At 63.9% G+C, this 21,847-nt stretch overlaps 3 protein-coding genes across 6 annotated transcripts; 2 read left to right on the top strand and 1 right to left on the bottom strand.

The window, feature by feature from the left end:
- Positions 1-660: 660 nt before the first annotated feature.
- On the top strand, positions 661-3,567 carry LOC126651459 (prosaposin-like). The gene is made up of 5 exons (XM_050337366.1): positions 661-1,222; positions 1,690-1,814; positions 1,891-2,001; positions 2,078-2,250; positions 3,468-3,567. Exons 1-4 carry the CDS (start codon positions 1,174-1,176, stop codon positions 2,243-2,245), a joined length of 453 nt encoding a protein of 150 aa, XP_050193323.1. The 5' UTR covers positions 661-1,173; the 3' UTR covers positions 2,246-2,250; positions 3,468-3,567.
- Positions 3,568-5,210: 1,643 nt separating this feature from the next.
- On the bottom strand, positions 5,211-12,172 carry GCK (glucokinase). 2 transcript variants are annotated; one of them, XM_050337382.1, is made up of 10 exons: positions 11,976-12,172; positions 9,524-9,686; positions 9,251-9,405; positions 8,912-9,031; positions 8,726-8,821; positions 8,361-8,460; positions 6,532-6,715; positions 6,160-6,315; positions 5,568-5,801; positions 5,211-5,468 (listed from the first exon to the last, which is right to left on the bottom strand). In XM_050337382.1, exons 1-10 carry the CDS (start codon positions 12,018-12,020, stop codon positions 5,324-5,326), a joined length of 1,398 nt encoding a protein of 465 aa, XP_050193339.1. In that variant the 5' UTR covers positions 12,021-12,172; the 3' UTR covers positions 5,211-5,323. The 2 variants fall into 2 exon arrangements, with proteins under 2 accessions (XP_050193339.1, XP_050193340.1); XM_050337383.1 differs by lacking the exons at positions 8,361-8,460; positions 8,726-8,821; positions 8,912-9,031; ... (1 more) ...; positions 9,524-9,686; positions 11,976-12,172 and having other exon boundaries at positions 6,542-6,688.
- Positions 12,173-14,108: 1,936 nt separating this feature from the next.
- YKT6 (YKT6 v-SNARE homolog) lies at positions 14,109-21,336 on the top strand. 3 transcript variants are annotated; one of them, XM_050337384.1, is made up of 8 exons: positions 14,109-14,203; positions 15,269-15,389; positions 17,268-17,350; positions 18,020-18,120; positions 19,438-19,542; positions 19,720-19,785; positions 20,256-20,357; positions 20,898-21,336. In XM_050337384.1, exons 2-8 carry the CDS (start codon positions 15,286-15,288, stop codon positions 20,931-20,933), a joined length of 597 nt encoding a protein of 198 aa, XP_050193341.1. In that variant the 5' UTR covers positions 14,109-14,203; positions 15,269-15,285; the 3' UTR covers positions 20,934-21,336. The 3 variants fall into 3 exon arrangements, with proteins under 3 accessions (XP_050193341.1, XP_050193343.1, XP_050193342.1); XM_050337386.1 differs by having other exon boundaries at positions 14,148-14,199; XM_050337385.1 differs by lacking the exon at positions 14,109-14,203 and adding an exon at positions 14,276-14,351.
- The last annotated feature ends 511 nt before the right edge of the window (positions 21,337-21,847 follow it).

The raw sequence follows: 21,847 nt of genomic DNA, 5'->3' as shown, positions 1-21,847 counted from the left end.
CCCCGGCACAGCCCCGGCACACTCCCCAGGACAGAGAGCCCCCAGGGACCCTGAGGCTCCAGCGCTCCCCCAGGACAGCCCCCGAACACGCTCCTGTCACGACCCGCGGCCACGGCACCGGGAGACCCCTGGCACCAGGGACCCCCAGCCCCCCCGACCCCCGAACCGACCCCCAACCAAACCAGGGCCCCCCCGGCCCCAAACGGGGACAGCCCCCGTGCACGTACGGGGTCAGAGGTCAGGGGTCAGGGGTCGGGGGTCGCCGCCGGCACCGGGACCCGCCGCGGGGGCGGGGCCGGGAAAAGGCGCGAACGCCCCAAATCCGGAAGCAGCGTGACCGCATGGAGGAAGTGACGTCATGAGATCACCATGGCAACCGCGGGGGGGCGGACCCCTGGGGGGCACCGGGGGCGGCAGCGGGACCCCTCAAAGCACGGGGGGGCAGGGACACGGCACCGACCCCCGAGGGGACAGGGACACGATCCCCGGGGGGGACAGGGACACGATCCCCGGGGGGGACAGGGACACGGCATCGACCCCCGGGGGGACAGGGACACGATCCCCGGGGGGGACAGGGACACGGCATCGACCCCCGGGGGGACAGGGACACGGCACCGGTCCCCGAAGGGACAGGGACACGATCCCCGGGGGGGAACAGGGACACGGCACCGACCCCCGAGGGGACAGGGACACGGCACCGATCCCTGGGGGGACAGGGACACGATCCCCGGGGGGGACAGGGACACGGCACCGATCCCCGAAGGGACAGGGACCCGGCACCGGTCCCCAGGGGGACGCCAGGCTGAGCCCGACCCCGGGACTCCCCAGTCAGAGCCCGGGAGGAGGCGAAGGGGGCCCTGGGCTGGAGCCCACGGTAGTCTGGCCGCACCCCCCGCCCCACGCTTTGGGGGACTCACGGGACACCCTCATGTGTCCCCGCACAGCCCCGCAGCGCCCCCGGCCCCCCCGTGTTGCCCCTGAGCCCCCCGGCCCCCGGTGTCCGCTGCCCGCGGGGGCGGAGGTGTGAGGCAGGAAGAGCTCTGGGAGCGGCGATGCTCTTTTCTAGGGGTTTTTGGGTTTTGGCCCCCCCGCCCCTGCAGCCCACGGCCCCGCTATAAAAGGTGTCGGGCTGTCACCTGCTGTCACCCGCTGTCACCCCCTCAGCGGCTCGACATGGCTGCCGAAAGCTCGGCCCTTCTTTTGGTGCTGGTGGCGGTCGGAGGTAACGGGAACCCTTGTGCCTCCCACGGGGGTGGGGGGGCTGGGGACACATGAGGACAGGGGGATGGCAGCCTGGATGGCTGCGCCTGGGGAGGTAGGGTCTGTGTGGGGACCTGGGGGTGGCAGGGATGGGGCTGGCATGGGGACAGGCATCCAGGGATGGGGGAGGGAGGACGAGGGGACAGGCAAGAGGGGTGCTGGGGACAAGGCCCTCATGAGGACCTGGGGGTGGCAGGAATGGGGTCCTTGTGGGAACAGGCACCTGGGAATGGCAGGAACAGGGATGATGGGGCTGGTGTCCATGGGGACAGGCACCTGGGGAAGTGGTGGAACAGCAGGTTGTGGGGACAGGCGGGAAGGGATGATGGGGATGGTGCTGAGCACCTGGGGCTGGTGGTTTAGGGTTCTGGGCACCCCCAGGGGCCTCAGGGAGCTCAGTGACAGACTCTCTGTGCTGTTCCCGTGCAGTGGCGCAGGCTGTGGCCCCCCTGCCCTGCCAGGGTGACCCCATATCGTGGTGCCAGGACATGGCCATGGCCACGCGCTGTGGCCTGGAGCGGCAGTGCCAGGACCTGCGGGACAGCCTGGCCCTGGTGAGCACCCACCCCCCACTCCTGCCAGGGCCACCCCCGGGTCCGGGTGGCCCTGAGGGTCTGCGTGTCCCCACAGGGGGACGAGGCCGACGGGGACGACGTGGGGCTGGGCCGGAGGATGAAGTGCAGCCTGTGCACCAAGGCCCTGAAGAAGATACAGACGCTGGCGGGTGACAACCCTGACGAGGTGAGGGGTGACAGGGCTGGGGGGCTGGGCCAGGGCCCATCTGGCCGCAGCCTCCTGACCCGCGTGGCCGTGGCAGGCGGCGGTGGCGGCGGCGCTCAAGAAGGGCTGCCGGTTGCTGGGCCGGCTCCTGGGCAAGCAGTGCCAGAAGCTGGTGAGCCGGTATCAGGATCAGATCAGCCAAGGGCTGCAGGATGGGGACACGCCCCGCGACATCTGCACCGCCATGGGCTTCTGCAAGGCCTGAGCGTGGTCAGTGCCTGCCCGTACCCTGATCCTGCACCCCACATCCCGATCCTGCACCCCACACCCCGATCCCTCACCCTGATCCTGCACCCCACGTCCTGATCCTGCACCCCAAATCCTGCACCCCACATCCTGATCCTGCACCCCACGTCCTGATCCTGCACCCCACGTCCTGATCCTGCACCCCAAATCCTGATCCCGCACCCTGATCCTGCACCCCATGTCCTGATCCTGCACCCCACGTCCTGATCCTGCACCCCAAATCCTGATCCTGCACCCACGTCCTGATCCTGCACCCCAAATCCTGATCCCGCACCCTGATCCTGCACCCCATGTCCCAATCCTGCACCCCACGTCCTGATCCTGCACCCCATGTCCCAATCCTGCACCCCAAATCCTGCACCCCATGTCCTGATCCTGCACCCCACGTCCTGATCCTGCACCCCAAATCCTGATCCCGCACCCTGATCCTGCACCCCACATCCTGATCCTGCACCCCACATCCTGATCCTGCACCCCACGTCCTGATCCTGCACCCCACGTCCCAATCCTGCACCCCAAATCCTGCACCCCATGTCCTGATCCTGCACCCCACGTCCTGATCCTGCACCCCAAATCCTGATCCCGCACCCTGATCCTGCACCCCATGTCCTGATCCTGCACCCCACATCCTGATCCTGCACCCCACGTCCTGATCCTGCACCCCACGTCCCAATCCTGCACCCTGTGTCCTACACCCCACATCCTGATCCTGAATCCTGTGTCCTGCACCCCATATCCCAATTCTGCACCCCACTTCTCAATGCCGCACCCTGTGTCCTGCACCCCGTGTCCTGCACCCCATGTCCTGATCCTGCACCCCATATCCCAATTCTGCACCCCATGGTTCATGGACACCCTGTGTCCTGTACCCTGTGTCCTGCACCCTATACCCTGATCCTGCACTGTGTGTCCTGCACCCCATATCCTGATCCTGATCCCACATCCCCCACCCTGAATCCCACACTTTGTACACCACATCCTGCACCCCACAGCCTGATCCCACACCCTGCACCCCACCCCTGCCTGGGGAGTGGTTGGAGGTCCTGTGCCTTCTCTGCTGCCCCTCTGTAGGATGGGAGTGAGCTAGAGCACCCCAAAATGTGTCCTGGAGCAGGGGGAAGGATGGAGGAGCTGCTTCCACTGGCCCCCAACTCACTCCCCGCTCTTTCCTGTTTCCGCAGGATGCAGCCCCAAGTACCCCACGAACACCAATGTCCCCCCAGCCCGTGATGCCCTCCAGCCCTGACACCCCCTCCCCCACAATAAAGTCCCTGCTCTGGCTATGTGTGTCACATCTGCCTGCCCCGGGGGGACTTGGTGACACGGGCATGTGGCACGTGCCTGGCCCTGGCCCAGCCCCAGCAGGGCACATGGGACACTGGAGGTGCCAGCAGTAGCGTGGGTGTCCACGCTGAGCACAGGGAATCCCTCAGTGCCAGCCAGTCTGAGCTCAAGGAATCTGCTGACTGAGAGCTGCAGCCAATCGGAGCACGAGGAATCCACCTTTGGCCATGGCCAGGGAGCTGAGCTGCTGCTGCTGCAGCAAGTGAAACCACAGGGAACCCTGCTGGCTGAGGGCTGCAGCCACTCAAATCCCGGGGAATCCTGCTGGCTGAGGGCTGCAGCCACTCAAACCCCGGGGAATCCTGCTGGCTGAGGGCTGCAGCCAATCAGAGCAGAGGGATCCCCTTCCCTCCTCCAGTGGGTCGAGGGGATCCCGGTGCCACCTGTGGATCTGGAGGCTTTCGGGGGTGGCACAGACTCCCCCAGTGTCCCCAGCCCTCCAGGGTGCCATGCAGCCCTGGGGTGACCCTCTGCTTCAAGGGAACACTGAGACCCTGTTGTAGCCCTAGACCCCTGGTTTGGCCCCACTCCCTGTGGTGTCCCAGCCCCCCCGGGTGGCCCCAGATGCCCAAGGGTGACCCCAACACCCTGAAATGTCCCTACATCCTGGGGTGCCCCTATTGCCCAGGGTGACATGGGACAGACCCCGGGGGTGGCTCCAAATATCCCAGCATGTCCCCAGGCCCCCAAGATGGCCTGTACCGTGGGGTGGCCCCACACCCAGGGCTGATCCCAACACCCTGAGTCCCAGATCATGAAATGCCCCAAACCCCCAAAGGGATCCCAACACCCTGGGGTGCTCCAAACCCTCAGGGGGACCCAAAACTGTGGGTTGCCCCCAGAGCCTTCAGGGAACCACAACATGTTGGGGGACTGCCAGATCCTTAGAGGGACCTCAACACCCTGGGGTGCCCCTGACCCCCAGAGAGGCCCAACATTCTGCCCCAAACCCTTGGTAAACTCACATCTCTGGGGTGCCCCAGACCTTTCAGGGAACCCCAACACCCTACCTTGGCCCCTGATTTTTATCCCCCCCTTATTGCTCCAAGCTAAATCGGGAAGGGTCTGAGCTGTGACACCCTGGAGCATGGAAAAGCCCTGGAGGGCATCTGTGTGCCCCTCTATTTGGGGTGGGCTGGGACCCACAGGGTTTTGGGGTGCTGCTGCTGGTGGAAGTGGGATTTAGCCCTTAGTGTGGGTCTGTGCCCAGTTTGGGGGGCCCCACTCCCCACCCTGTTGTCGGGACGTGGCTGGAGGGGATCCCCCCAAAATGCAGCCCCCAGCTCTGGTACACTCTGGTCAGCCTCTGCACCCCAGGGCTCACTAGTGGGGGGCTCCTCCACCTCAACGCCCGAGCACCCATGGAGAGCCCCTTATCTCTAAGCCAATGTCCCTGGGGAATCTCCCCCAGCAAAGGAGCTGGGTGTGTCAGAGCCCCCTCGCTGCAGCTGGGTGAGGATGTGGGGGGGTGAGGGCATGGGAAGCACCTCGGCTGCCCTGCACATGTGGGGCAGCCCCACGTGGGTCTCCCTGCCAGCACGGGGACACGAGGAGTGCTGGCCAAAGCGGCCCCAGAGAAGTCCACACATACCCCGTTTATTGGGGGGCTGGAGCCGCCTCTTTTCTGCATTTGTGTCTGCTCCCACAGCGCTCCGAGCGGGACCACCGGCCCCCCGCCGCCCCCGAGTCCAGCTCACTGCCCCATCATACAGGCCATCTTGCAGGCCACGGCCGAGATGAGGGCGGCCCCACGCCCGCTGCCCTCCTCGGACTGGATGAAAGTGATGTCGCAGCCGGGTGTCAGCTGCCGCACTGTGGCGTGGAAGTGGTCCTTGAAGCTGGGGAGTGGGAAAGCGGGGTCAGAAACGGGGTCACAAACGGGGGCTGAAGGAGGAGGATGGGAATGCCGGCGGCAGGAAGGCCCCGGGGATCCCCACCTGGGATGGAGCTTGTAGACGGAGCCGTCGACGCCGACGGTGATCTTGAGGGTGTCCTGGCTGCGGCTCTCGCGCATGCGGTTGATGACGCCCGCCAGCCCCGCCGAGCACATCTGGGCGGCGCGCGTGGACACGCTCTCGCACACCCGGCGCACGATCTCGCAGTCCGTCCGCGACGGCAGCAGCTCGAAGCCCGACAGGATGTTGTAGATCTGCTTGCGGTCATCGGAGTCACTGGGGTGGGGGCAGAGTGGGGGTCAGCGGGGAATGGTGGGGGAGAACCCATTGTGAGGCAGTTGGATGGGGTGTCAGGATGGGGAACCCCAGTTTGGTCAGTCAGAACAGGTTGGTGTGGGGTGATGGGACAGAGGGACCTGGATGTGGGCCACCCTGGTGTGGGGTGATGGGATAAGGGACTCCAATATGAGGCGGTCAGAGCAGGCTCCTATGGTATGGTGGAACAGGGGGATCCCCGTGTGGGACAGCCTGGTACAGACTGACAGCACCTGCAGCTGTGAGCACTGGCAGCACAGCCCCCCAGCGCGGTGCAGCCTGGCAGGCCGGTTTGGGTGTGCTGGCCCCAGCCTCGCACCTCTCGATCTGCGACATGAAGCGGGTCTCAAAGGTCCCGCGGGTCTTGAGCTTCTCAGAGGCCTCCCCGTTGAAGAGCAGGTTCTCATCCACCAGCTTCAGCAGCACCAGCCGCACAATCTCCCCCATGTACTTGCCCCCGATGATCTTCTCGTACCTGGGTGGGGGCACAGGTGAAGGGGTGGTGTCAGGGCCGGGATTTGGGGGGGCCACATCACGCAGCACCCCCTCTTTCCTTCCCCCCTCCTTGCTGGCTGTGTCCCTGCAGTGGGCACAGCCTGGGGCGAAGCACCTCCGTGCTGGGGGGCTGAGCCCAGAGTGGCGGGGGGTCAGGGGGGACACCCAGAGGAACTGGATCTCTCCTATTCCTTACAGTTGCTGACCGGGGTTAAGTGAGGTCTCGTCCACCACGCGGTCGTACTCCAGGAGGAACTCGTCCAGCTCCCCCGAGGCGCCGAAGGCCCCCCACTCCGTGTTCACGCACATTCGCCCCTCGTCGCCCTCGACCAGCTCCACGTTGTGCATCTCCTCCATGTAGCAGGCGTTACAGCCCGTCCCTGCCAGGAACCAGGGACAGGGCCAGTGATAGGAACAGTGACCCCCCCACCACGGCCCTCCCATCCCAACTGAGATACAGCTGGGATAGTCTTCTGGAGCAATGGGGGGGAACTGGAAAGGGTCCAGAGATGTGTCAGGATGGGGGTTGGGATCTGTGTGGGGTCATTCCTCAACCTGTGAGGGACATTCCTCAACCTGGTGATGTGGCACCCTGGTCTACAGCTACTTCAGGGCTGGCTCCAGAGGTGACAGTACATAGGAGAAAGGTTTTAGACTAAAAGAGGGAAGATTTATATGGGATATTGCAGACAAATCCTTCCCAGGGTGGCAGGTGATGTTTCTCAGAAAAGCTGTGGCTGCCCCATTTCTGGAAGTGTTCAAGGCCAGGCTGGAAGAGGTTTGGAGCAACCTGTGATAGTGGAAGGTGTCCCTGCCCATGGCAGGGAACTGGATGATCCTTAAGGCACCTTCCAACCCAAACCATTCTGTGATTTCATGAAAGCTGGAACCGAGGATGGTTGGGAACTTACCACATAGGTCCCAAATCTCTATCCCTATTCCACCCAGCATTGGGACACAATAGAATCATCAAATCATAGAACCATGGGAACAAGCTCATCTTGTTCCACTCCCTGCCATGGGCAGGGACATCTTCCACTAGACCAGGTTGCTCCAAGGATAGAAGTGAAACAGCCTCAAGTTGCACTTGGGGAGGTTTAGGTTGGGACAATTTCTTCATGGAAAGGGCTGTCTGGCCCTGGCACAGCTGCCCAGGGCAGTGGTAGAGTCCCCATTCCTGGGGGGATTTAACCAACTTGTGCATGTGGCATATGGGGGCATGAGTTAATGGTGGCCTTGGCAGTGCTGGGGGGAACAGTTGGACTTGATGACCTGAGAGGCTTTTCCAACCCAAACAATTCCATGTTTCCATTCTAGACCTCATTTCAGTGTAAAGAAATGGAACAGCTGGCCCCTGCTGCTCCATGAGCACCAGGACTCGGTGACTGAGACCATGGCTGGGGCTGTGCTCAGAGCATGTCCCCATCCTGCGGTGACAGGGATGGTCATCCTGCTCCCCATGAGCAGAGTCTGTGGGGATCCCAGCCCTGGCTGGGCCCTTGTACCCACAGTGGGGTCCCAGGGGCTCCGAGCACTGCGCTGAGGCCATCCTGGCCCCCAGGAGCTGACAAACATCCCGGTGTGTTACCCAGGTGAGGGGATGCGGAGCCCAGATGGCACGTGGCTGATGGCACCGAAGATAGCAGGGCGCTGGGAGAGGCGGGGGGTTGCTCCCTGCAAGTTCAAACTCATCCCCACCACCCTGACACCAGTCACCTGCCATGGGTGTCCACTCCCACCATGAGGTGCCACAGCCACCAGCAGCCTGGGGAAAGGGCTGTGCTGTGGGGACCAGCCCTGTTATGGTGACTACCCCCTTTCTACTCCCAAGGTGCTCCCACCACTGTGATGGGACCAGGCGATGCCATCGGGTGTCCCAACCTCCAGAGGCCTCAGCAGGGTGCCACTGCCACCCCTTTGTCATTGGTGTGCCCCTCCAAAAGGACGGGGGGAGCAGCAGGGGAGCAGGGCCATGGGATGGTGGCCCCTCCCTGGCCGTGTGTCCCTGCAGAAGGGGCGTCTTACCCACAATCATCCCAACCTCGCACCGGTGATCTTCGTAGTAGCAGGAGATCATCGTGGCCACCGTGTCGTTCACCATCGCCACCACGTCCATCTCGAAGTCCTGGGGACAGGACAGGGACCATTGGGGGCTCGCAGGGGACTGGGCTGTCCTGCAGCAGGCAGGTCTGGGGTAGAGGGTCCCCAAGGGTGAGGATGCGGGCATGTGTTGTGTGCACACGCACGGAATGGCCCTTCCTGGGGGGACACACCAGGCTCCAGCAGCCCTGCTGCAGGCACAGCTGGGCTTCAGTGAGCCCATCGCAGGGACAGCCAGGAGTGCTGGGGTCCCCCCACCGCGGTGGTCCCAGCACAGCCGGCCCTCTCACCCCTCGCCGTTTGATGGCGTCCCTCAGCAGCCCCACCACGTTGTTCCCTTCTGCGCCGGAAGCTTTGAAGCCCTTGGTCCAGTTCAGGAGGATGCCCTGGAATGGGGGTCAGACCAAAATGGGGCTGTGGGTGTAGCTGGCGCTCGGGGACCCCCGAGCCCTCATGCTGCCCAGCCACCCCCTCACCTTGTCAATGTCCTCATGCCGCACGGGGAAGGAGAAGGTGAAACCCAGGGGCAGCTTTTTGTGCTTCATCTGGTGCTTGTCCAGGAAATCAGAGATGCACTCGGAGATGTAGTCAAAGAGCTGGAAGACAGGAGGCTGAACCTTTGCCAGGGGCTGTTACCACCCTCCCACTGCACACAGAATGACACTGTCCCACCCCCACCGTGGGTTCCCCAGGCCAGGCCATCCCCTGCTTTCTGCTGACTAGAGGGATGAGGAGTGTCCCCTCCAGTGTCCTCACTGGAACATGCACGTTACAGGGACTGGGAAGAGAGAGGATGCCCTGTGTGCCCCACTCACCATCTCGGCCGTCCCAGTCATGGCGTCCTCTGGGATGGAATACATCTGGTGCTTCGTCTTCACCTTCCATTGCCCCTCCTCCCCCTCGCCCACCTTCACCAGCATCACACGGAAATTGGTGCCGCCCAGGTCCAGCGACAGGAAATCTCCCACCTCTGCAAAGCCAGGGAGGAGGGGACAAGGTGACGGGCTCAGGGTGGGCTCAGCCTCCCGCATGGAGCTCAACAGGGTCTGGGGAGGGTGCAACACAGGGGACCAGGAGCGACCCCGTACCTGAGCCCTCGGGGGTGGAGCGGACATAGGTGGGCAGCATTTTGACAGAGGCTTCCTCGTGTGTCTCCAGCTTGAGCCCTCGGTCCATCTCCTTCTGCATCCGGTACATCACCTTCTTCAGGTCCTCCTCCTTCAGCCGAAACTCTGACAGGATCTGCTCCACCTGTGTGGGACACAGCATCAGCCAGGGCCGGAGGATAGGAGGTGCAGGGGACCTGAACTGCAACAACCAACCATGTTTCCCTTCCCCTGACCCTGGTTTTCCCCATCAGCTCAGGGACACCCCAAAATGCCTTATCCCATCGCTCTATTTCCTTCAGCTGAACGTATGCACCAGGGAATCCACCAGACTGGCAGAGGCCCCATGCCCCCTCCCAGGGCTGCCTGCAAGACACCACAGTTGGCACTGGGGTCTCTGTGCTGTCCCTATCAGCAAGTTGATTTGTTTGGATGGTTGTGTAGAAGCCAGCATCATTCCAGCAGGACTTCAACCAGCGCCCCGGACATTCCATCCTGATGAATCCCAGGGCCATTCCCACCAAGGAGTGCCTCCAGCCATGCCATTGAGGAGCACAGCATCTCCCACCAAGGATGTGGGGCTCTTCCATGATGAAGATGCCGGTGTCTTCCTCGTTTCCCTGGGAGCATCCCTTTCCCTGTATCCCACCGGGAATCACAGGTACCACTTTCCACCCACCAAATTTGGGGCAGAGGGCAGGTGGGCAGGAAGATTCTCGGGAATTGCCACCTTGCCTCGCTGCCAGGTAGAGCTGCAGGGCCCACTCCAGGGAAGCACCTGGCAGGCAGGACCTGTGTTTATCCTTTCCGTAGCAACCTCGGGCTCGGTGCAGCCTCCATTAGGCAGCAGGGCTGGGGCCAGGCCCCCGGCTGTCAGATGGAGCAGGAGCCGGTGCTCACTCCAGCAGCTGCAGCCACAGCATTAGGGCTCATTAGTCACCGGGCTCCGGGCAGGCTCCAACACTCCCACTCCTGCACTCACTGGCAGAATGATGTTTGCCTTGAGGCTGCTGCTGTTTCCCGACAGGTTTTGGGGTGGGGGGCTCAGTAAAGGGTTTGGGGTATGGTTTGGAGCATCCCAACATCGGGACCACTCCTCGTAACACGGCCCCCAGTGTTGTTCCTCGACCGTCAGCCCCCCAAGTGAGGGCTCAGCCCAAACATCTCCGAGGCCCTGCAGGGCTCTTGTGGCCTCAGCCACCATCCACAGCTGGGTGGGATCCCGTCACCTCTTCCTCTATCCTGGTGCTGAACCCCTGGGCCTTAATTAGTCCTGGACCCCCAGATGCCAGGAGACAGGACCCCAGGAGATGTGGCTGCAGCACGGACCCCTCCAGGCTGGGGGACGCTGCCGGACACCCCAGAACAGGGCCAGTCACCCAAGGTAGCACCACATGATCTGGAAGGTGTTCTGCCTGGGACGACTGGAAAAACCCTGCCAGGAAAAGCATGGAGCTGGGTTCGACCATCTTGACTGGTTCATTGGTGAAGGTATTTGGCGCTAATCACTCCTGTGGCACTGCTTGGTGCGGGGACGCCGGACCTCCCCCCCCCAACAGAGGGTCCCTGTCCCAGGGCTGGCACCTGAGCGCCCAAATTTTATTTCTCCATCTCACCACCGTGTGTCCCTTCTCATCCCTTCTCTCGCCTCCAGAACAATAGGTTTGGCTCTTCCCTGGCTGGATTTGGCTCTTCCCACGTGAGGGAATCCAGCTCTCAGCTTCCCATGGAAACAGTGTGGTCCAGTGCCACCTGCACAGGGGATGGAGCTGGGAACCCCATGGCCCTGGCCACCGCAGCCAGCGACACCCAGCACACATTGTGTCCCCTCCATGTCCCCTTGGTGTCCTCCAAATGTCCCAGCTGTCAGCAGGGAAAGTCTCCACTGTCCTCACCCATGGCCCCCTGAGCTCAATCCATCTGGAGAAGAGATGGGAGCAGCTTCCCACAACCAACCGGTGTTTGACTGGGGATGAGCCATGTGCCATCCTGCTGAGTGCCTTGGTGACAACAGTCACAACCAGCCAAAGGAGGTGATGGGATCTCATCACCTCATCTCATCCCAGGGAGATGCCTCATCCCAGCAGAAGATGCCCATGGCAATGCCAGGATGGTGGGAGCATCCCAGCCCAGCAGAGCACCCCGCAAATGCTCTCAGCTCCATCATGAGCCCTCAGTGTTGTGGGGCCTGTGCTATGCTGGGGGGGTGACCTCAGGGACAGGGCCCTCCCTGGACATGTCAGGCTGCCCAGGAGCTGCTGTCCTCCCTGCCAGCCGTCCTCCCAGCTACCTCTGTTGGAACCTCGGGAGATGCCAGGAGCACCTGGCCACTTGCTCCAGGGAAGGCCAGACCCCCTTGTGAGGATCCCTACTGCCCCCCACACCCCCGGGTGCCCCCCAGCCCGTCCTTCTCTCACCCCGGGAACAGCCTCACCTTCTCCTTCCTGCTGCTCTCCATCCTGGCTCGGTGATCCAGCATGGGGGCAGCGGGCAGGGTGGGGCGGGCTGCGGGCTGAGCCGTGCCCCCCTCAGCCCCTGCGCCCCCCACCGCGGTGCCTGGCCTGGGGGAGCCCCCTGCCCCGTCCCTGCGGGCCGCTGGGCGCTGGGCAGCTCCGTCCCTCGCTCCGTGCGCGGATGCTCCACCTTTGCTGCGTTATCTCATCCGACGCCCCAGCGCAGCCCCCGCCGAGCGGGTCCCGGTCCCCCCGGGCCTCAGGCGGAGGGGCGAGGAGCGGGGCCGGGCGCCCCGGCGGGCTCAGCCCTGTCACCCCTCATCCTCTGCCGGGGGCTGCGCTCACGCTGTCCCGCTCGCTCCCTCGGTGGATCCCCGGGCGGGCGGGGGCGCGGGGGCCCAGCCCGGCGCGGTGGGGTTCCCGCAGCCCACGGGGACGCCCCGGTGCGCTGGCGAGGCGAGGCCGGGACCGTCCCCCGTCAGGCGAAGCACCCCGCCCCGGGTCACCCGTGTCCCCGTTGCCATGCCAGCGGCTCGACGGCGGCGGAGAGCACTCCAGCGGCCCGCCTGGCAACCGGCCCGCTCCCATGGAGACCGGCACACGGCGCGGGCCGAGGGGGCTGGCGGCGCTCTGTGCCCCGGCACGGCAAAGGCTCCGGGGGCGCTGCCATGGTCGCCACAAGGCACTGGGGACTGGATTTGGGGACGGGGATGCGGTGACCCCCCGTGACCCCCGCAGCCGTGTCGTCAACCCGGCGTTGGGGCAACGGGGGCCTGTGGGGGGGTCAGGAACACCCCCGGTCACGGGGGCACCCCAAAACCCTCCTGGGTCGGTCCGCGGCAGCATCCCCCGGGACACAGCGCTGGGGAGGGGCCCGGGGGGTGCGAGGGGGCTCTGGGGAAGGCAGAGGGTTCAGGGGCACCACGGCGGGGACCCCACACCGCCCGCCGTGCCCCCGCGCAGCGGACACCCGGGGGCACCGGAGGGCTCCTGAACCCCAGCGCCGGGGCCTGCCCAGAGCGGGGGTCCCGCCCCTACCGGGGAACCCGTCCATAGCGGGGTCCCGCCCGTAGAGGGTCCCGCCCATACCGGAGTCCTGCCCATAGGGGGGTCCCGCCCATAACGGGGTCCCGCCCATACCGGGTCCTGTCCATAGGGGTCCGCCCATAGGGGGGTCCCGCCCATACCGGGGGTCCCGCCCATACCGGGGTCCCGCCCATACCGGGGGTCCCGCCCATACCGGGGTCCCGCCCATATAGGGGTCCCGCCCATACCGGGGTCCTGCCCATACCGGGGTCCGCCATACGGTCCCGCCATAGGGGTCCCGCCCATACCGGGGGTCTCGCCCATACCGGGGTCCCGCCCATACCGGGGTCCTGCCCATACCGGGTCCCGCCCATACCGGGGTCCCGCCCATAGGTCCCGCCCATGGGTCCCGCCCATACCGGGGTCCCGCCCATACCGGGTCCTGTCCATAGGGGGGTCCCGCCCATAACGGGGTCCCGCCCATACCGGGTCCTGCCCAATAGGGGTCCACCTACCGGGGTCCTCCCATAGGTCCCACCTATACCGGGGTCCTGCCCATACCGGGTCCTGCCCATACGGGGTCCTGCCCATACCGGGTCCCGCCATAGGGTCCTGCCCATACCGGGGTCCTGCCCATACCGGGGTCCCGCCCATACCGGGGTCCTGTCCATACGGGGTCCCGCCCATACCGGGTCCTGCCCACAGGGGTCCCGCCCATACCGGGGTCCTGCCCATACGGGTCCTGCCCATACCGAGTCCCGCCCATAGGGGTCCCGCCCATACGGGGTCCCGCCCAGAGTCCCGCCCATACCGGGGTCTCGCCCATGGGGTCCGCCGAGGGTCCCCTGGGATCCGAGGGTCACGGGGTCCCCCTGCAGGCCCTGCGCACGGCGCCCCCGGCCGCCACAGCGCCTGCGGCCCTGCCGGCCCCACAGCGCCCCCTGCCGGCCGGCCGCGGCGCGGCGCGGATTGGCCGCCTTGCCGAGGCCCGGAGAGGGGAGGCGGGCGCTGATTGGCCGGGAACCGAGGGGGCGGGGCGATCTCGGCGCGTGCGCGGGGCGGGAGGAGCCTCCGTGGCAGCGCCCGGGGCCAGGATACTTCCGGTTTCCGAGGTTCCACTTCCGGGTCGCGCCCATCGCCCCCGTTCGGCCGCCGTCGGAGCTGAGCCGCGACCGGAGCGTCGGTACCGGGCCGGGGGGGCGGCCCGGGGGGCCGTGCGGGGCTGTGCTGGGCGGGGACTGCGCTGGACTGAGCCGTACTGGGGGAGACTGGACGGGACTGTGCCATACTGGGAGTGACTAGACTGTACTGGGCCGTACTGGGCTGTACTGGTGGGAACTGGGCTGGCTGGGTTATACTGGGGGCCAGGGCCTGGGCTGTACTGGGTTATACTGGGTGGAGTGGCTGGCGTTTTATTGAGCTGTAGTGGAGCAGGGACTGGGCTGTCCTGGGCTTTACTGGGCTGTCCTGGGCTTTTTTGGGCTTTACTGGGCTGCACTGGGCTGTACTGGGCTGCACTGGGCTTTACTGGGCTGCACTGGGCTTTACTGGGCTGCACTGGGCTGTACTGGGCTGCACTGGGTTGTACTGGGCTGCACTGGGCTGCACTGGGTTGTACTGGGCTGCACTGGGTTGTACTGGGCTGCACTGGGCTTTACTGGGCTGCACTAGGCTTTACTGGGCTGCACTGGGCTTTACTGGGTTGTACTGGGCTGCACTGGGTTGTACTGGGCTGCACTGGGCTGCACTGGGCTGCACTGGGTTGTACTGGGCTGTCCTGGGGCCTGGGTTAGGCTGAGCCAGCTGGGAGGGCTGGGCTGGGTTGGGGGTCAGGGTGTGGTTGGGCCGGGTGCGTGGTCGAGGGGCTCGGGAGAAGTTGGTTGTTCAGGCTGCATTTAAAGGGTGGAGGGCTGGGGGTTTGGCTGGGGGGTCCCAGTGCGGTGTGGGGGGGTCCCAGTGCTGGTGTGGGGGTCCCAGTGCGGTGTGTGGGGGTCCCAGTGCGGTGTGTGGGGGTCCCAGTGCGGTGGTGTGGGGTCCCAGTGCGGTGTGGGGGGTCCCAGTGCGGTCTGGGGGTCCCAGTGCGGTCTGGGGGTCCCAGTGCGGTGTGGGGGTCCCAGTGCGGTGTGGGGGTCCCAGTGCGGTCTGGGGGTCCCAGTGCGGTGTGGGGGTCCCAGTGCGGTCTGGGGGTCCCAGTGCGGTCTGGGGTCCCAGCCTCCCCGGTCCCAGCCCCCACCCCTCCCTCCCCCAGGCCCGGGAGCCGCCGCCATGAGGCTCTACAGCCTAAGTGTCCTTTACAAGGGTGACCCCAAAGTGCATTTGCTCAAAGCTGCCTACGACGTCTCCACCTTCAACTTCTTCCAGAGGTCCAGGTGGGTCCTGGGGGCTGCAGCCTCTGCAGGGGGGCTGGGGGGGGTTCCCCTGGCTGGGGCAGGACCCTGGGGGGGAGCAGAAGCCTCTGGGAGGTTTTGTGCCCCGCTGGGGCTGCAGGACCAGCAGTGCCAGGCTTTTCCTGAGGGATAACCCCCCCCCCCGGAGCTGCTCCCTGGGGAGGGCTTGGGCCTCATCTGAAGCTTTTTCCAGCCCACAAACTCCCTCTCAGGTCCTTCCTGAGGGTCCTCTTGGCAGCCAGGACCTCCTGCAGCTGTAAAACAAAGCAGGAACCAAGAGGCCCTTCCCAGTGCGCACTCCAGATGGGGAAGGAGTTGGGAAATTCTTCTGGGACCCAGATTTTCCATGCCAGAGATTTGTGGAACCTCGGGCACATTTGGTTCTGCAATTCCAAGGATAAAGGGGAGAGACTGAAGCAGGATTGTTTCAAAAAGCTCTTTTTTGGCCAAGTGGGACGTAGAGCAGGGCCAGCACCTGCTGTCAGCTCCGACCCCAAACGGCTTTGTGGACGCAGCTCTCGTTTTCCCGGATCCTGAGGAAATTCCCAGTGTGGTTTTGCTGTCAGCTGCCCCAGCAGCAGGCTACTCCCTTGCTTAAAGGAAAGTCTTGGAATTTGGGCAGGGGTTTGAGGAGGGGGATGGTCTGGCAGCTGTCCCTGGGGTTGGATGCTTGTTCTGATTCCCTGGTGGTGCTGGGAGGGGCTGTGAGAGCTCGGCCCAGGTTTGGTGTTCAAGGTGTGTTTAACTGATCTTTGGGCTAAAATGCCACATATCTGTATTTTTCTGAGGCTGTGGAGTTGGATTGAGGGGTTGGATCTGGGATGAGCAGGGCTGTGGCTCCTGGAGCTGTGGAACCTGCTGGGCAGGGCCTGGCTGTGCCGGGGCTTCACCTCTGCTGAGCGTCTGCCCAGGAATCTGGCAGGGTCAGGAGGGCCAAGTGAAGTGTTCAGTGGGCAGTTCCTCCAGGAATACTGGGAAATACAACCAGTATTCCCAGTGGAAGGGGAATATTCCTTCCTCTTTCTTGAGGAAGATACACGTGGAGCTGTCAGGCGGTTGGGCTCCGTGGTCTTAAATGTGTTTCCCAACCTAAATATGAAACCCTGGGATTCCAAATGCTGTGGCTGCCAGCAGTGGAGGGGCAGGTGCCACTCTCTTCACTCTTGTGACCAGTGACAGAACCCGAGGGAACAGCTGGAGCTGTGTCAGAGCAGGTTTGGGTTGGATCTCAGGGAAAGGTTCTTCCCCCAGAGGGTGGTTGGGCACTGAGACAGGATTCCCAGGGCAGTGGGCATGGCCCCAAGGCTGTCTGAGCTCAAGGAGCATTTGGACAGTGCTCTCAGGCACATGGTGGGATTGTTGGGGTGTCTGTGCATGGAGTTGGACGTGATGATCCTGATGGGGCCCTTCCAACTCAGCATATTCTTTGATTCTGGTGGAATAGCAAGGTGGTGGGACTGGATGGTCCTTAAGGTCCAGTCCAACCCAAAACATTCCATGATTGCCATGATGCAGTTGCTCACCAGGTGTTGACTGGACAGATCCAGGTTCAGCAGCATTTTTACTTTCTGCTAAATCCCCATAAAGCAAGTTCAGCCCAAGGACACGAGTCTGTCACTGCAGCTGGAGGGATCTGGGTGCTCCCCTGGGTTTGGGGGGGTCTGGGTAGTGGCTGGGGGTCTGCCACTCTGCAGAGATGCAGAGTCCAGCCTTTTCTCGAAGGAAAACCCTCTGCTCGGGCACAGCCCCACTACCCAGGCACTGGGGGGCTCGTGGGGAAGGGTTTCGCTCCCACAGCGTGCAGAGGAGCGGTGGCAGAGATGATCCCCCTCGGTGACCCCCCTGGTGCTGTGTCCCCAGCGTGCAGGAGTTCATGACGTTCACGAGCCAGCTGATCGCGGAGCGCTCGGCGCTGGGCAGCAGGGCCTCCGTCAAGGAGCAAGGTGAGAGCAGCCCCCGGGCCCGTGTCTGGAGCGTTCACACCACCACTGGTGTCTGGGTGAGCAGCACTGAGGGCACGAGGTGCTGAGCCAGGTGAGCACAGCCCAGCCCAGGAGAGGTTCCAGGGGGAGCTGCCACTGTCTGTGCTCTCCCCGCCTCCCTTGGGACCCCCAGAGCTGCTGGGCTGCAGCCCACCCTGCTCGCAGCCTCCCTGCAGGGTGGCTGTGCCAGCTTTACTGTGCAAGCCTGCGCTCCGTGTTCCAAATCTCACCACGTTCCAGTGTCCCTGCCCTGCTCCACGTGCCTCTGGAACCCCGGGACGCCTGGGGTGCGGCCTGGGTTTGGCTGCTGGAGCCTCTTTAATGACACCTCGGCCTTGTTACTCATTAAATGGGCTGAAGTCATGCTCGGTGCCTCACCAGTTTTTGTGGCTGCCCTGGGACATGGGTGTCGTGTCCCACACCACGTGGCCTGGCTGGGGTCACTTGCCACAGCACAACTTGGGGCTGGGCCCGAACGTCGAGCCCTTCCTGCTTTCCCAATGAAATCACGACAAATGTGGGTGCTGATGACACCTTCCAGGGTGTTCTGGGGGGAAGGGGGAGCCGTGGGGTTGTGTGGGTGGTGGTGGGTGCTGGGGAGGGCTTTGCTGACGGGGGTTTCCTCCCCAGAGTACCTGTGCCACGTGTACGTGCGGAACGACGGGCTGGCTGGAGTGGTGATCGCAGACAATGAGTACCCACAGCGGGTGTGCTTCACCTTGCTGGACAAGGTGAGGCCACGGGCCAGGAGCTGCTCAGGGACACTCCACCAGTCCTCCCACCCTGGCACACGCAGGGGTTTGGGGACGGTCACGGACGGCCACCCCGGCCTGGTGTGGGCATCGCCCTGGTCCTCGTGTGCCGAGGCTGTTGGTTCCTGTCCCTGCCCCAACTTGTTCCAAAGGAGCAGGAGGTGATCAGAGGGTTGGAGCACCTCTCATGGAATTGTGGCATTGTTTTGGTTGGAAAAGCCCTCGGAGAGCATCGAGTCCAACCATTCCCCCAGCATTGCCAAGGCCATCACTAACCCCTGTCCCCAAGTGCCACATCCACGTTTGGTTTTTTTTCACACTTCCAGGGATGGGGACTCCACCCCTGCCCTGGGCAGCTGTGCCAGGGCTGGACAACCCTTTCAATGAAGGAATTTTCCCAAAATCCAACCTGGCCCTCCCCTAGCACAGCTGGAGGCCATTTCCTCTCATCCTGTCCCTGTTCCCTGGGAGCAGAGCCCGACTCCCCCTCAGCTCCCCCCTCCTGTCAGGGATTACAGAGCCAGAAGGTCCTCCCTGAGCCTCCTTTTCTCCAGGCTGAGCCCCCCCAGCTCCCTCAGCTGCTCCAGCCCCTTCCCAGCTCCCTTCCCTTCCCTGCACACTCTCCAGCCCCTCAGTGTCTCTTGTTGAGGGCCCAGCCCTGGGCACAGCCCTGGAGGGGCCTCAGCAGGGCCAGCACAGGGACAGTCCCTGCCCTGGGGCTGTGACACCATGGCTGGGACAGCCCAGGGGCCATTGGCCTCCTACCCCCCTGGGCACCCCTGGGCTCACGTTCAGCCACTGCCACCAACACCCTCAGGTCCTTTCCCAGCTTTCCAGCCACTCTGACAGGGAGATGGGCTGAGAGGGCTGGGGGTGTTCAGCTTGGAGAAGTTTCTTGGCAGACCTTAAGCCCCTTCCAGTCTTAAAGGGGCTCCAAGAGAGCTGGAGAGGGACTTTGAACAAGGGCCTGGAGGGACAGGTCAAGGGGGAACGGCTTCAGGCTGACACAAGGCAGGGTTAGAGGGGAAAGAATTCTTCCCTGTGAGGGTGGGCAGGCCCTGGCACAGGTTGCCCAAGAAGCTGTGGCTGCCCCATCCCTGGAAGTGTTCAAGGCCAAGTTGGAGGGGGTTTGGAGCAAGCTGGTCTGGTGGCAGGTGTCCCTGCCCATGGCAGAGGGTGGGACTAGATGAGCTTTCCTTCCCTAAAATTTCCTATTTCAATGAGCAAACCCCTCCAGCCCGTGTGGCCCCACAGGTGCAGCTCCTGGGCAGTAACTGCTGTTTCCTCACCTGGCAGGTGCTGGATGAGTTCTCCAGGCAGGTCAGCAAGATGGACTGGCCCTCGGGGTCCCCTGCCACCATCAGCTACTCTGCCTTGGATGGATACCTCAGCAAATACCAGGTACAGACCCTGAGACCCCTCCAGGCAGTGGGAGAGAGGGTTCCTGTGTTCCCTGCAGCCCTGGCGGTGGGAGGTGGGTGACACCTGGCACGTGTTGAGACCCCAGTGCTGTGGGGCTGTGCCCAGGGAACCCCAGTGTCCCCAAGGCAGTGCCAGTGCCATGTTGTTCTTCCCCAGAACCCCCGAGACGCCGACCCGATGACCCGAGTGCAGGCGGAGCTGGACGAGACCAAAATCATCCTGGTGAGGCCATGGGGCCGCAGTTGGATGGTCCTGCTGGCACAACCAGTGGGCCCTGGGGACACACATTGTGGGGCAGGGGTAGGGTGGCCCCAGGCCATTCCCTGGAGACCTCCTTGATGTGGGAGCTTCCTTGCCTCTTCCCCTTTTTCCCTTCCCCCACCTTTTTTCCCCTTCCCTCTCCCCTTTTACCCTTGCTCCCCACTTTTCCCTAACCCCTCTCCTTGCTCCTCTTGGGCTTTTCCCAGCTGGCCCAACACAAGCACAGGGGCTCTGCCCCCTCTCTCCAAATGCCCCTCCCCTCCCTGCCTGGTGGCCCTGTTGGGGCTCTGCTGCTCCTGCCCCCAGCAGTGTTCCCATGTCCCTCAGGGCTGCAGAGCTGGGGGGTGCTGTGGGAAGGTGGGATGGGGACAAGGTGGCACCTCCTGGGTGGGGGAGGCAGTGCTGGGACTCAGCACCCCTTTCTCTGTCAGCACAACACTATGGAGTCACTGCTGGAGCGAGGGGAGAAGCTGGATGACCTGGTCTCCAAATCGGAGGTGCTCGGAGCACAGTCCAAAGCCTTCTACAAAACGGTGGGTGTGGGGGTCACCCCCTCCCTGAGGAGCCAGGGGGTCTGGGGATCCATCGATGAACCCTGAGGGGGTCACTCCCTCCCTGAGGAGCTGGGCAGGGCTGGGAGCTCATAGATGAACCCCGAGGGAGTCACCTCCTGCCTAAGGAGCTGGGGGTGGGTGGAGTGTCATCCCAGAGGTCACCCCCTGGATGAACCCAGGGGCATGGCGATGGGTGCCAAGCAGGGCAGGCTTTGATCCTGGAGGGAGCCCAGGTGCCCCAGTTCTGGCTGGCAAAGCCCCCAGCCCCTCACTGGGGCCATCCCACACTCTGGTGGGAGCAGGGGGATGCCCCAGTTCCGAGTGCCAACTGTGGCCAAAGGGAGGGATGAGGGGTCCATTCCTTGCTGTGAGCCTTTGGCCTCGTGGCCGGGACCCTGCCGTGCCAGCCTCCCCCGTCAGGAGGAGAGCTGTGTGGGACCCCCAGTGGGTGGTCCTGGGGCCCCCAGACCCTCGGGGAGCCATGGCAGGCTTTACAGAAGGTTTTCCTTCTCTTTCCAGGCCCGAAAGCAGAATTCCTGCTGTGAAATCATGTGACGCGGAGCCCGGGGTCTCCAGCTCCGGACCACCACCCCTCCGTCCCCCTCCGCAGCCCCCCCCAGGGGGTTCCTGGGGCTGGGCCGGGGCTCCTCAGCCCCTTGGGCTGATGTGACTGTTGTCCACCTTGAGGGGACGCCGAAGCTGGCACCGGGCCGGCACTGCAGGGGGGTCTGCACCAGAGCCCCCCTGCTCTCGCTGTTCCTGGGGGAGGCTCGGACCATGGGCTGCCAGGCCATGCGACCCCTTGCCTTCACAGCCCCTCCACGGGGAGCTGCGAGGGGCCCCCCACTGCTGTCCCAAGGGGCTGGTGGGGCAGGAGCAGCCCACCACCACCATCCCAAGGGCTGGAGGGCTTTTATGTGTTTTGTGTCCAAAGGGTGAGCTGAGGGGTGGGTGAAGGTGGGGGAGGGGGAGGGAAAAAGAAGAGGCTCCTTGGGTGGGGGAGTGCTTGCTGCATTCCTGGGCAGCTTCTTCCAGAGCCACGTCCCTGTGCCTGGGGGGGAGCTCACCAGCCTTCCCTGCACCTCAGAGTCCCCTCTCCTGCTCCCATCAGCTGGGGGGGGTCTCAGCGCCTGCTGGAGGCCCAACAGCCCTCCCTGCCTCCCCTTCCTCCTCCTTGGGAAGGGAAAAGCTTGGGCTTGAGCTGTACGGGCGCAGTGATCGGGTGGTTTCCACGCCCCAGCTGCACCGGCCAGGGGGATAAAGTTGTCTTTGGCAGTTGTGGCCTATTCCCCCTCTCTGTGCGGCGTCCCAGCGGGACAGACACCTGGGCAACACTCTCTGGGCACCCCGGCAGGGATGGGTGCACTTGGCCTCCTCCCTGCACCTCTTTCTTTAACGATCATTGGTTTTTCCTCATAATTTATTTGCAGTTTTCCCGAGACAAAAACGAAATCAAGAGTCATCTTTTA

This window comes from Myiozetetes cayanensis, unplaced genomic scaffold (genome assembly GCF_022539395.1).
Source record: "Myiozetetes cayanensis isolate MyiCay16 unplaced genomic scaffold, myiCay2020 scf62, whole genome shotgun sequence".
NCBI classification, from domain to species: Eukaryota; Metazoa; Chordata; class Aves; order Passeriformes; family Tyrannidae; genus Myiozetetes; species Myiozetetes cayanensis.
The sequence above is the reverse complement of the archived record's forward strand: the minus strand, read 5'-3'. Positions and strand labels throughout refer to the sequence as shown.

Excerpts from the sequence above, each read along its gene's own strand:
- YKT6 (XM_050337384.1), top strand. The coding sequence starts at position 15,286 with ATGAGGCTCTACAGCCTAAGTGTCCTTTACAAGGGTGACCCCAAAGTG. Across the intron at positions 17,351-18,019 it reads GGCCTCCGTCAAGGAGCAAG|AGTACCTGTGCCACGTGTAC; the intron begins GTGAGAGCAGCC and ends TTTCCTCCCCAG. Across the intron at positions 19,543-19,719 it reads GATACCTCAGCAAATACCAG|AACCCCCGAGACGCCGACCC; the intron begins GTACAGACCCTG and ends GTTCTTCCCCAG.
- LOC126651459 (XM_050337366.1), top strand. The coding sequence starts at position 1,174 with ATGGCTGCCGAAAGCTCGGCCCTTCTTTTGGTGCTGGTGGCGGTCGGA. Across the intron at positions 1,223-1,689 it reads GGTGCTGGTGGCGGTCGGAG|TGGCGCAGGCTGTGGCCCCC; the intron begins GTAACGGGAACC and ends GTTCCCGTGCAG. Across the intron at positions 2,002-2,077 it reads CGGGTGACAACCCTGACGAG|GCGGCGGTGGCGGCGGCGCT; the intron begins GTGAGGGGTGAC and ends TGGCCGTGGCAG.
- GCK (XM_050337382.1), bottom strand. The coding sequence starts at position 12,020 with ATGCTGGATCACCGAGCCAGGATGGAGAGCAGCAGGAAGGAGAAG. Across the intron at positions 8,822-8,911 it reads GGCATGAGGACATTGACAAG|GGCATCCTCCTGAACTGGAC; the intron begins GTGAGGGGGTGG and ends CCCCCATTCCAG. Across the intron at positions 8,461-8,725 it reads ACGCCATCAAACGGCGAGGG|GACTTCGAGATGGACGTGGT; the intron begins GTGAGAGGGCCG and ends TCCTGTCCCCAG.